The following is a 13,486-nucleotide window of genomic DNA, read 5'->3' on the forward strand; positions in this document are numbered from 1 at the left end:
TCTTGGAGAAAAATCTAGCATATCAGTAGAGAGTCCAATCAGATCTGAGAATTCAACAGCGCCATGGTATTAAAGCCATTAACTTGGGTTGGTTTTAAAGAGGGCCATTTCATATTTTTTGCCAGGTTTAACATTCATGAAAATGTACACAAATGAATCTTGAGACAAAACAGAGGTTAGAGCATCTGCATTTGATTTGTTTTGTCTGGGCTGGGCTGGTGTGGTGTGGAATACAGAGCTTGTTGTCTCAAGTGTGGATCTTGCTTCCTCCACACATCCGCAGCCCACTGATTGACTGACTGATTCACCAGATGGATTTTGCCTTGATGGAGCTGGGTAGGACTGGCGAGTTTGACGGTGCTCAGGCGGCTTCGCGCTCTGCCACAACTTTCCCTGTAATTTCCATCGCACTCCTGGAGACAGCTGACAGAACAAGGGAAGAGCTGTCAAGTGGTCGGCTCCCCTGCGACTCTCAGCGTCACGAAGCACATGAGGACTCCCTGTGAATGCCAGCTGCTACTCGAAATCATCGAAGGCGAGTCTGTAACTCTGGGACTCGTTATCAAAAAGGTCAAGCAGTCGAGGTGTACAGTGCAGCTGGTTGTTTCATGTTTTTAAAATTACAAGTGGTGGCTGGAACATTCCACAGGTCTCGGGTCAAGATTCTCTCGTGATAAAATTTATATAGGAGTGTTTGCAGCTGTTTGAACATCCTAATGAGTCTTGAGGTTTGCCACACATGTTGACCTTTTTAGGACTTTCTCGGCTCGATTTCGTGGGTGCGGCTCACATGAGAGATGAGGCAAAGTGTGTCTCCAAAACCTCAGATTGGGATATAACCGAGATTATACCACATTAATTTTCTATAACAGTATGATTCAGAAGGTAATTCTGGCTGCAAGTCAAAGGACAAGTGTGTAAGTGCTATTACAGCCTGATATGTTATCAATTCTACACATAATTCGATAAAAAATGTGTGTATGCTATCTTGTATCTAAATAAATAGATGGACACACTGTTGTGTTGATGCGTGACAGTCACATAGGCAGGTCCTGTCAGATAGCTATGTACAACCTTACAGATACAGTATGTAGCCTTTGTTGGCAATAATATAGGGTTAACGCAGAACCAAAGTTACTTGTTTTTGTGTGGACCCAGTACTTGGCAATTTGGATTCACTTTGGCTCCAAACCTTCATCGTTGATGCAGTACAGCCTCCCCCCAACTTTTCTGTATGTATCAAGCAATATTTATTCTCTGTGCCCCGCTGCAGCCGTGCCCCTTCCGCCTCACCAGCGGCTCACCATGAAGGAGCTGTTCGTGAATGGCAAGCCCAACACGGAGCTGCTAAAGAGCCACTTGGTGAAGGAGGGCCGCGTCGAGGAAGAAGTCGCCTTGCGCATCATCAACGAGGGCGCCAGCATCCTGCGCCGGGAGAAGTGCATGCTGGAGGTGGAGGCGCCCATCACTGGTGAGAAAGTTGTGGAAACGTTGGACATTAGTGCTGAATTAGAAATGAAAAGAATATCACAAGGTCTTATAGTCTAGTAGGGAGCAGGTACAGGGTGATTGAAACTCTCTGGTGTGTTTTGGTCATGTCAGAAAGTCACAAGTAAAGGAAAACCAACCTGTATGACAGCGTTCTGGGGGAAAAATGAGTCTTGTTAGTAAGGAGACACATTTCTGATATGTTGAATTGAATATGTTTTTGTTGACCGTAGAAATATAGCTAAAAATAACGTAGATTTTTGGAATATTCACTGGTGAGTGATTTGACATCTCACTTTGACTAGTCATTTCTCTTGATTTTCTGCTTCTAAAAGTGAAAGCTACAGCAAAGGCAAACAACCTCCGCATTACCGGAGTTACACCAATATTTATTTCATTTTGTATAAATAATATTGGTTGGCTTTTTTTCATGGTATATCTGATCTATTTCATTCAGCTACTCGTCTTTGATTCGTTCAGTATCATGCTAGCTGAATGGAATATTTCTAGCATGATATTGAACGAGTCGAAGATGAGTAGCTGAATGGAATATATCTGATATACAACCCCGATTCCAAAAAAGTTGGGACAAAGTACAAATTGTAAATAAAAACGGAATGCAATGATGTGGAAGTTTCAAAATTCCATATCTTATTCAGAATAGAACATCGATGACAATATCAAATGTTTAAACTGAGAAATGTATCATTTAAAGAGAAAAATTAGGTGAATTTAAATTTCATGACAACACCACATCTCAAAGTTGGGACAAGGCCATGTTTCCCACTGTGAGACATCCCCTTTTCTCTTTACAACAGTCTGTAAATGTCTGGGGACTGAGGAGACAAGTTGCTCAAGTTTAGGGATAGGAATGTTAACCCATTCTTGTCTAATGTAGGATTCTAGTTGCTCAACTGTCTTAGGTCTTTTTTGTTGTATCTTCCATTTTATGATGCGCCAGATGTTTTCTATGGGTGAAAGATCTGGACTGCAGGCTGGTCAGTTCAGTACCCGGACCCTTCTTCTGCGCAGCCATGATGCTGTAATTGATGCAGTATGTGGTTTGGCATTGTCATGTTGGAAAATGCAAGGTCTTCCCTGAAAGAGACGTCGTCTGGATGGGAGCATATGTTGCTCTAGAACCTGGATATACCTTTCAGCATTGATGGTGTCTTTCCAGATGTGTAAGCTGCCCATCCCACACGCACTAATGCAACCCCATACCATCAGAGATGCAGGCTTCTGAACTGAGCGCTGATAACAACTCGGGTCGTCCTTCTCCTCTTTAGTCCGAATGACACGGCGTCCCTGATTTCTATAAAGAACTTCAGATTTTGATTCGTCTGACCACAGAACAGTTTTCCACTTTGCCACAGTCCATTTTAAACGAGCCTTGGCCCAGAGAAGACGTCTGCGCTTCTGGATCATGTTTAGATACGGCTTCTTCTTTGAACTATAGAGTTTTAGCTGGCAACGGCGGATGGCACGGTGAATTGTGTTCACAGATAATGTTCTCTGGAAATATTCCTGAGCCCATTTTGTGATTTCCAATACAGAAGCATGCCTGTATGTGATGCAGTGCCGTCTAAGGGCCCAAAGATCACGGGCACCCAGTATGGTTTTCCGGCCTTGACCCTTACGCACAGAGATTCTTCCAGATTCTCTGAATCTTTTGATGATGATATGCACTGTAGATGATATGTTCAAACTCTTTGCAATTTTACACTGTCGAACTCCTTTCTGATATTGCTCCACTATTTGTCGGCGCAGAATTAGGGGGATTGGTGATCCTCTTCCCATCTTTACTTTTGAGAGCCGCTGCCACTCCAAGATGCTCTTTTTATACCCAGTCATGTTAATGACCTATTGCCAGTTGACCTAATGAGTTGCAATTTGGTCCTCCAGTTGTTCCTTTTTTGTACCTTTAACTTTTCCAGCCTCTTATTGCCCCTGTCCCAACTTTTTTGAGATGTGTTGCTGTCATGAAATTTCAAATGAGCCAATATTTGGCATGAAATTTCAAAATGTCTCACTTTCGACATTTGATATGTTGTCTATGTTCTATTGTGAATACAATATCAGTTTTTGAGATTTGTAAATTATTGCATTCCGTTTTTATTTACAATTTGTACTTTGTCCCAACTTTTTTGTAATCGGGGTTGTACCATGAAAAAAAGTCAGCCAATATTATTGCAATATTGTAAACCATAATTAGCGCTCATTCTCCATTGGATAGAGTGACATGATACATGTAGGATAAGCGATATTCTAACACTACTGCATGCTATCAAACCAAATGAATGAAACCTGCTCAAAGGGAATAGAACACGTGTTTTTATTCCATTAAAAAAAAGTGTCCTGTATGTATAATAATCAAGGATAATAAATCTAATCTAGAGTACTCTAGGTTTTCAAGGTTTTTTTCAGTACAGCAGAAACTCTGGTCAGTGTGTTTGTTGGGGCCTAGAAGTGAGCCATGATTACAATGCACAGATCTCCTGAATTACCACAAGATCATGTGGTTTTGTTAATTTTTTTTTTTTTTTAAAGGACCGCTATTACTTGGCAACTAGGAAATAGATGAATTAAAAGCAAACAAATGAACAAAAAAAACCCATAAGAACATTAATTTTTTTAATTATTACATTTATATTGCACCTTCATCAAACCCAATATATCTTTATTATTGTATTATTCCTAATATTTCTATTTTCTTACTGAATTACAAAGTGATATAGGATGTCAGCATGTAATAAGGGTGTGTTTAAATTCAACGCATGCACACACAATTGCGACGAAACCCTCAGCAACTCATCAAAGCCAAGAAACGTGACTCTTTTTCCTACATTTCACTCAGAAAACCTGACAGCTCTGAACCCCTCCCCCCCCAAATAAAAAAAACCGGTGGATTATTTATAACACCCATCACATTTCTTCCAATTCCATCATACACGTTCTCCATGGTATGCTGATATTTCTTCCTGATGTGACACACATTGGAAGGCAAGACGCTTCAGATGTGATGCGCCTTCGCCCCCGGTACCTTTTGTTGCTAAGTGACGGCAGCCTCGTCAGTATAGCCCTGATGTAAGAAGGTGTGCGGAGGTGTGAGTCTTTGCTGATTCTTTTCTCCACACACGTCTGTTTTTAATGTCAGCCTCAATTGACCTGCCTCAGAGGATCTTGGTGCAGATGTGCCATGATTTCTGGTAGTTATGCTGCAGGAAAAGACTGAATCTCCACCATCATTTGAAAATAAGTGATGATTGAAGTGTGTGTGTGTGTGTGTGTGTGTGTGTGTGTGTGTAAGAAGCAATAAATAATAAATATTCTACTCTAAAAATGTGTATCTAAGCTGTTAAAATATGATGGTGTCTTGCAAAAGTATTCATCCCCCTTGTTGTTTGTCCTATTTTGTTGCATTACAAGCTGGAATTAAAATGGATTTTAATTTTTTTTGGGGGGGTTAGCACCATTTGATTTACACAACATGCCTACTACTTTAAAGGTGCAAATTCTTGTTTTATGGTGAAAGAAACAATAATTAAGATGAAAAAAACAAATCTGGAGTGTGCATAGGTATTCACACACACCCCACCCCATCCCCTCCCAAAAAAGAAAAAAGTCAATACTTTGTAGAGCCACCTTTTGCTACAATTACAGCTGCAAGTCTCTTGGGGTATGTCTCTATTAGCTTAGCACATCTAGCCACTGGGATTTTTGCCCATTCCTCAAGGCAAAACTGCTCCAACTCCAAGTTAGATGGATTGCGTTGGTGTACAGCAATCTTCAAGTTATACCACAGATTCTCAATTGGATTGAGGTCTGGGCTTTGACTCGGCCATTCAAAGATATTTAAATGTTTCTCTTTAAACCAATCCAGTGTCGTTTTAGCAATATGTTTAGGGTCATTGTCCTGCTGGAACGTGAACCTTTATCCTAGTCTCAATCCGCTGGCTAACTCGAACATGTTTTCTTCCAGAATTGCCCTGTATTTAGTGCCATCCATCTTTCCTTCAGTCCTGACCAGCTTTCATTTCCCTGCAGATGAAAAATATCCCCACAGCATGATGCTGCCACCACCATGCTTCACTGTGTTCTCAGGGTGTTGGGTTTGTGCCACATGTGGCATTTCTCATGATGGCTAAAAAGTTCAATTTTAGTCCCATTTGACCAGAGAATCTTCTTCCGTGTGTTTGGGGAGTCTTAAGCATTGGCTTTTTTTCTGGCCACTCTTCCATAAAGCCTCACTCTGTGGAGTGTACGGCTTAAAGTGGTCCTATGGACAGATACTCCCATCTTCTCTTTGGATCTTTGCAGCTCCTTCAGTGTTATCTTTATTTTCTTTATTGTATCTCTGATTAATGTCCTCCTTGCCCGGTCTGAGAGTTTTGGTGGGCAGGGTCTTCTCTTGTCAGGTTTGTAGTGGTGCCATATTCTTTCCATTTTGCTATAATGGATTTAATGGTGCTCCGTGGGATATTCAAAGTTTGGGGGAGATATATAATTTTTTTTTTTTTTTTATAACCCAACCCTGATGAATACTTTTGCAAGACACTATATGTGTCGTGCGTCATACTGTCCAATTTAAAAAAAATTAACTACTTATTTGCCTTAATTTTACTGGTAGTTACTTTCATAGTATTTTAATTATAGCATTTTTTTTATTAAGTTAAAAACATTTTGGTTAATATACCATATAATCTACATAGTCTATCAAATTGACTTTTTTTAGTATGTGGTGATGTCCATGGGCAGTTCTTTGACCTCATGAAGCTTTTTGAGGTGGGAGGCTCACCAGACAACACGCGCTACCTCTTCCTCGGTGACTATGTTGACAGAGGTTACTTCAGCATTGAGGTGAGTGTGTGACACTAATGTGATTTCCTCACACCAGAATTTGTTGGTCATATTTGTTTTCTCTTAACCGTGTGTGTATATATAAATACTGCATATAGCAAACAATGAACATAAAAACACTCCTGGAGGCAATTTCAGCTGCTGGTGCAACTTGCCTGGTAAAGTTGAACGTCACATCACGTACCAGTGAACTTCCCAAATAATTCACACACTGTCATTCCAACTTTTGGAGTATTTTTCATACATCTTGTCATAGCTGCTGACTAACCAAACTGTCCTCCAACATGTGACCTGATTGTTCAAGTGCCTGAAGTCATATGAAAAGTTTTTTTCAATTTTGGAAGCTCCACTTTGACCCCACCAGTGGAAATGGTTTTTAAGAGGCATTGTCAGAGAAAACCAGTACTTGGCAGGCTTTCGTCTAAACCGGGGAACGGGCGCTGCGCCCTCTTACCGAAATACCGATTGAACCCCAAGTCACACTTAGGCCATCATGCACTTATATGCTACTGCACAACATGCAATCTTTCTCAAAACGATCTTTTCTCCGTGAAAACATCCCAGCAACACCACGTGACAACGTGTCTGATCATCAAATACGTTATAATTACTCCAAAAATATTCCAATCATAGTAGATACACCGCCAGATGGTGCAAAAACAATCCGAATTGGCGTTTTCCAGACCGAGGCACCATGTTGTTTACTTGTCGCGGCTGCTCTCGCGAGATTTGACATGGGTTACATACAAGGTCAGCTGACTTGTAGAGCGAGATTTCTCGAGACTGAATGACCTTTCACCCGCCGGCGCGGGAGTTTTTGACAGAAGTAGTTCGCGAGTTGTTTTTGTTGACACTTGGGCATTTAAAGATGTCATCCCGCGGCACGAAACGGAAGAAAGCCAAAGACTGTCCGGGGCAGAAGATGATTACTTTTCTTTTTCGATGTTGACAATTTGTTACAATTTCCCTGTCATATAGCCTCAGAATGTCCCATTGTAGCCTCAATTTTTCAAAGGCTTCGCACGGCGGAGGGGGGGACGGACAACCGGCACCATCCCCCCTGGTCGCTTCGCTCCCTCGCCATGGTGAGCGCCCTCATACTAAATTTTTCTAGAAAATCCCCTGCTAGGATAGAAAATGGTATTGCACAGATTTTTATCATATTTTGTCCAAGGACAGTACCTAGACACTTATTATGCGTGGCACAACGCATGACTGGTGACCGTGGAACATTTGCGCCTGTGATGCCAACCATGATCTGATGGTAGCTTTTTATTGCCATAAGTCCGATTAGACCTGTGCATGTGCAAATTAATCTCTGTGTGATTCCAGCCGAGAGATTTGATCCCAAAGTTGGCCAATTTTGCGCATGGTGCCAATGACTGTAAAGGTCATCATATAAAGGTCATGGTCACAGAGGAGGCAAGAAATCGATTTCTTACTTGCAAGAGGAAGGGTTACTGGTATTATCACGCCAATATGTTTTATTTTCAACGAAAGCCATCTGTGGGTAGAAACTGTGTAAATGTATTAAAAAATGGCATTTTCTACTAAATGCGTTATAGCCCAGAGACCCAAATATTTCTATCATAGTTACCATGGCAACCGCTGGACCCTGGGGTCTGATATTGTACCACATATCACAAGTGCCCAGGTACTGTCTCTTGACAAAATATGATGAAAATATGTGAGATACTATTTTTCCAAGCTGTTGGTCATTTTGGTTGGTTTTCTCTGACAATGCCTCTTGAAAAGCACACCCTTTTCCTGCCTTGCAGCTGTTTCCTGTAGGACTACAAGTAAAAATCGCGCTGGTGGTTCAGGAGGAGAAAAAAAAAAACACCAAGTATGCAGCCTAAGAAAATAATTTTTGTCGTTGACTGGCTGAGTGCGAGCTAGATACAGAAAATTGGTTCTCTGAGAGGAAATCTTTAGAACTGCTTGTGATGTAATACACATTCCATTAAAAAAACTGAAAAACTTTACCAGGCGATAATATATTTTGTAGTACTTGTATATTTATATTTCTGAAAGACTCCTGGATACATCAAATATTTTGAGCAAATTGGTTCCTGAGGTCTGGCTGGCTGATGGTACCATCTGCTTCTTCCAACCATCTGTTAAAGAGTAATTAAAGATCTGCTTGGCTGAACCTTATTAAAACCATACACACACACTTGAGAGGTAAGCAGTTTCAAACCATGAAACGGGTCATTTCTGTCTGAAACGTTCTTATCCGTGCTGTTCATGTACATACAAAGCTAATGTATGACTTCACTAATATCATTTCATCCCGGCTACAATCCAAAAAAGCCAAATAAATATGAACTGTCAGAAATGGGGGTACAGTACGAGTCCATTTCTGTCCCCCAAGGTACAGTCTACACTAATGTACCCCCTAGGGCTCAAGGGCTTCAAGGTAACTATGTGGAAGTTTTTAGGGTCAAAAAGGTACATACATGTTCCTGATCAGTATATAAATGGTACAAATAAGTACCTGAGAGGGTCCTCCCCCAGCGACAAGCCATTGTACCTCTAAAGGTACATTGATGTACTTTGTTTTCTGAGAGTGTATATATAGCAGAAGGGTTAAAAACTAAATGCTAGCTCTCGTCAAATGTCCGCTGCTGACCTGTCTGTGAACTGTGATGGTTTTGGTTTCAATGACGTCACTGCTGCAAATGTCAAACATGAAGGTAGGTGAGATAAAGAGCATGGGCTGTGATCTCACACACTTGAGACCAAATTTTGGTTAGCATTAGGGTTGCAACTGTCCTTTTATTCTGATGATGATGGGTTTTGTAGTTAGTTGGCTTTAAGAACTATGTACTAAATACCTCTCAAGCATTTCAATCAACTAACTCATTTTCTTGAAAATCAGTTAAATTGGTGACACCCAATACACCAAAATACAAAAGATTTTGAGTCATAAGAAGGGTATCTTGTGACCAGTTTGTAGTGTTGTGCTCAAGACTACCTAAACCGAGACCAAGTCATGACCAAGACCAAAGTGCATCAAGACCAAGTCTTTGAGGGGTTGAGGTCAAGTCAAGACCAAGGCAGGGTGAGACCGAGTCAAGACCAGAACCAGACCAGTGGGTGTGAAGGGGGGTGGGGGAGCGGAGACAGCCGTTAAGAGGAAGAAAAATTTCAAATTAGCAATGAGTCACATTATTGGTCACATTTGAAGCAGGAAGTTTTACATCCAATCACAATAACAATGATGTTAAATAAATCTGACAATGCACAGGTAATTTAGTGAAATCCCCACAGTTCTGGTCTTACTGATCTTGAAATTAAACCCAGAGTCCTCAGTGTCCGAGACGAGACCGAGTAAAAATGCAGTTGATTCCGAGACGAGACCAAGACCTTCCAAAAGTGGTCTTGAGACCGGTCTCGAGTTCTACAACACTACCAATTTGTCCTTGAGGAACTAAAATGATTCATTTAATTTGTTTGTGTCTATGTGTCGGCCCTGTGATAACCTGGCGACTTGTCCAGGGTGTAACCCACCTCTCGCCTATAGTCAGCTGGGGTAGGCTCCAGCTTGCCTGCGACCCTGCACAGGATAAGCAGCTACAGATAATGGATGGATGGGATTAAAGCAAATAATGTGCATGAAATCGCTCACTTTGCACAGTCAGGCAGACAGAGGAAGTCCGTGTGCGCATGTGCAGGTTTACCTTCTTTTGGGTTTTACAGCAGCTGGCTTCCACAGTGTTGCATTACTGCCATCTACAGGTTTACCTTTGAGCGTGCACTGACAGTTCCATCATTCTGTCACTAAACAAACATCTGATCACACCGAGGTGCTCGCTGATCGCCGATATTTATTAGTTTGTTCCTGCGTTTTCTGTCCTTCATATATAACACAACGTCTTTTCTTCTCGCTTTCCGTTACTGTAGTCGGTCTTTCGCGTTTCATTCGCACACTCACGTCCTCCATTTTTCTCTCCTGTTTCAAATTTGTATCCCACAATGCCTTGCCTGAACAGGGAAAGCCCACCACGTGATGCATGATGTAGTATCTTGAATTGGGTCATGGTGAAGCAGGAAAAAATAGCGGAGAATTTAGGGCCATGTGGCCTTAAATTCATTAATTGTTCTACTTAAAAAAAAAAAACCTAATAAAATTGGAAGTCTGTGATTTGAATTCAGTAGCTTTCGGTCCACTAAACAAAAATAATTGGGTGTTGGGGAAAATTCTTTTTATGATCTACACTTGAAAAATCTGAAAGGCAGTACAGCTTTAAGAATTCCACTGCAAAGAAAAACTGAAGAACCCTTTAGAGACGGTAGAGATGCTAGAATATTCTTGAAAGCCAGTTTTGACTGATGGTTCTGGTAGCTATAAATAAACCATTTTGGCAACCTCTATCAGATTTCACCCCTTGAATTCACACATCACTGTCCTTGGTTTGGTTTGACTGTAATGTGGTGAAGAGATCCATCAGCAGTCAAATAACGTGGTGAATTGGGCATTCTGTTCAGGGGGAAAACGCGTCCCGTTTCTCCTAGGTGTATAGTACCTCGCTAAACTGATCAGCTTTAAATGATGCGGATTTAAACAAAGCTGTAGCATCAACTGGATCTGGGCCGGGCAAGGAGCGAACCAAGCACTCAATCAATGTGTGGACAAAATGGCTGTTTAAAGATTTCTAATGAGATTATAATTCAGGAAGTAAAGTCCTGGAACTACACTGAAAAATGGACCTTTATTTATAAACTGGATTTGCTAAAGGAAGGGTGGGGTGGTTGATTATCATTGTCAGGCTGGATCTGGACAGGTTTATTCCTGATTAATTTGGGGCGGCACAGTGGCGTAGTGGTTAGCGCTGTCTCCTCACAGCAAGAAGGTTCTGGGTTTGAGCCCAGTGGCCGACGGGGGCCTTTCTGTGTGGAGTTTGCATGTTGCATGGATTTCCTTCGGGTGCTCTGGTTTCCCCTACAGTCCAAAGACATGCAGTTAGGTTAACTGGCTACTCTAAATTGCCCATAGGTGTGAAGGTGTGTGTGAATGGTTGTTTCCCAAGCCCAGAAATGGGAGGGTTGCAGCAGGAAGGGCATCTGGCGTAAAACTGTGTTCCAATTAATGATGTGGATCAGTAGGGTCCACATGGGCCCTGACCTGGCAATAGTGCCCTTGAGCAACGCACCTAACCCCTACCTGCTCCCTAGGTGTTGTATTATAGCTGCTCACTGCTCTGGGTATATGTGTGTGCTAATTGCTCACGTGTGTGTGTGTGTGTGTGTGTGTGTGTGTGTGTGTGTGTGTGTGTGTTTTCACTGCTTCAGATGGGTTAAATGCAGAGGAGGAATTTTGCTGTGTGCTTAAATCTGTGCTTGAGTGACAAATAAAGGCTGCTGCTGCTTCTTATTTGTAGGACAATGAATTTACACAAGAAATTTGGTGTTCTGTAAGTTTAGGAAAACAATCATATCTTACTTGTGCTTCTGAGTGTACATATTTTTACATATAAGATGACTAACATAAACCTCGAGTGATCGGCTTCAATCATACTTTGCGATAAGTTATTGCACTTTTATATGCGGATTACACTGTCAAGCTTAAATAGCTTATGCATTTCGAATACATGGCTGTATTTAATGAACATTTGGTGAAACCCAGCCAATTCATATTAATGACATTTTAATCATAAATTCAATTTATAATAAGTTCAATTTATATGGCACCTTTCACAAACCCAAGGACGCTTTACACAGGAGTTCCAAAAAAAAAGGCCACACTAGGAAGAGTAGTGTGAGGTAAAGAGGAAAGTTTTCAAGTTAGCTTTGAAGGAAGAAAGAGTGAACAGTCATGAAGCGATTGTGGTAATGAGTTCCAAAGTTTAGGAGCAGCAACACTGAATGATCTGCCACCCATAGGTGCCAGTTTAAAACGTGGGACAGTCAAAAGTCCACAGACAGAAGATCTGAGGGAGCGGGAGGGGCAGTACAAATTAATTAACTCCCAGAGATAGGAAGGGGCGAAACCATGAAGAGCTTTATAGGCTAAAAACAAGATTTTGTATTTAATCCGAGAGATAACTGGCAACCAATGCAATTGCTGTAAAACAGGAGTGATGTGAGCAGTGCGCTTGGTGAGTGTGAGGACTCTAGCTACTGAGTTTTGGATGTACTTCAGGAGATTGAGCAATGTGGCAGGGAGACCGTAAAAGAGAGAATTGCAGTAGTCAAGACGAGAAAAGATAAACACATCGACCAACATTTTGGCATCCGTTTCCAAGAGAAGAGGGCGGAGACGTGCAATATTGCGGAGGTGAAAGAAAGCATTCTTAGTAATGAGTTTAAAATGGGGTTCAAACGTAAGGGTGGAGTCAAAGAGAACTCCAAGGTTTTTTATAACTTGGGAAGGACTAATAGACACACCATCAACATTGATAGTGAAATTGGAGAAGTTCAGAACCTGTCTTTTGGTACCTACTAATAGAACCTCCGTTTTGCTAGCATTAAGTTTAAGGCAGTTCTTATGCAGCCATTGCTTAAGGTCAGTGATGCAAGTCCTTAGCAGCTGGACAGAGACTATGGAAGGGGTGATAGTGATGTAGATTTGAATGTCATCAGCATAACAATGAAAGTTAAGGCCATGGTTGCGAATAATCTGGCCTAGAGGAGAAACATATCTAAAAAGAAGGGGACCAAGGACAGAACCCTGAGGCACACCTTGAGCAGTAACAGTGGATGATTTTATGAACACCAATAGAGATGAACTGTTGCCTGTTTGCTAGATATGACTGAAACCAGGCTAAAGCTAAACCAGTTATACCAAAAGAAGATAGTCTGGAAACGAGTGTCTCATGATGTACAGTGTCAAAGGCAGCTGTGAGGTCCAAGAGAACAAGGACATTGAGATGCCCAGCATCAGTTGAGAGCAGGAGGTCATTAACAACTCTTAAGAGAGTAGATTCAGTACTGTGCAGATTGCGAAAGCCTGACTGAAAGGGTTCACAGAGATCATTATGACCAAGGAAAGTATGAAGCTGAGAGGCTACAACTCTCTCCATTACTTTAGCTAGGAAAGGGAGATTAGAAATGGGTCTGTAATCGGACAGTGAAAGAGGATCTAGACCAGGTTTCTTTCGTATTGGTGTAACAGAAGCAATTTTGAGGGAGATGG

The 13,486-nt window shown here is 41.5% G+C and overlaps 1 protein-coding gene across 3 annotated transcripts in view; it reads left to right on the forward strand.

Annotated features, from left to right (window-relative positions):
* ppp3cca (protein phosphatase 3, catalytic subunit, gamma isozyme, a) overlaps nucleotides 1-13,486 on the forward strand; it is an 84,745-nt gene that overhangs the window by 15,209 nt on the left and 56,050 nt on the right. For all 3 annotated transcript variants that reach the window (XM_060906651.1, XM_060906652.1, XM_060906653.1), the window contains exons 2-3: nucleotides 1,274-1,471; nucleotides 6,224-6,348. In XM_060906651.1, coding sequence (XP_060762634.1) covers nucleotides 1,274-1,471; nucleotides 6,224-6,348 — 323 coding nt within the window. The remainder of the gene's footprint in view (nucleotides 1-1,273; nucleotides 1,472-6,223; nucleotides 6,349-13,486) is intronic.

The sequence above is a fragment of the Neoarius graeffei genome, chromosome 24 (assembly GCF_027579695.1).
Source record: "Neoarius graeffei isolate fNeoGra1 chromosome 24, fNeoGra1.pri, whole genome shotgun sequence".
NCBI classification, from domain to species: domain Eukaryota; kingdom Metazoa; phylum Chordata; class Actinopteri; order Siluriformes; family Ariidae; genus Neoarius; species Neoarius graeffei.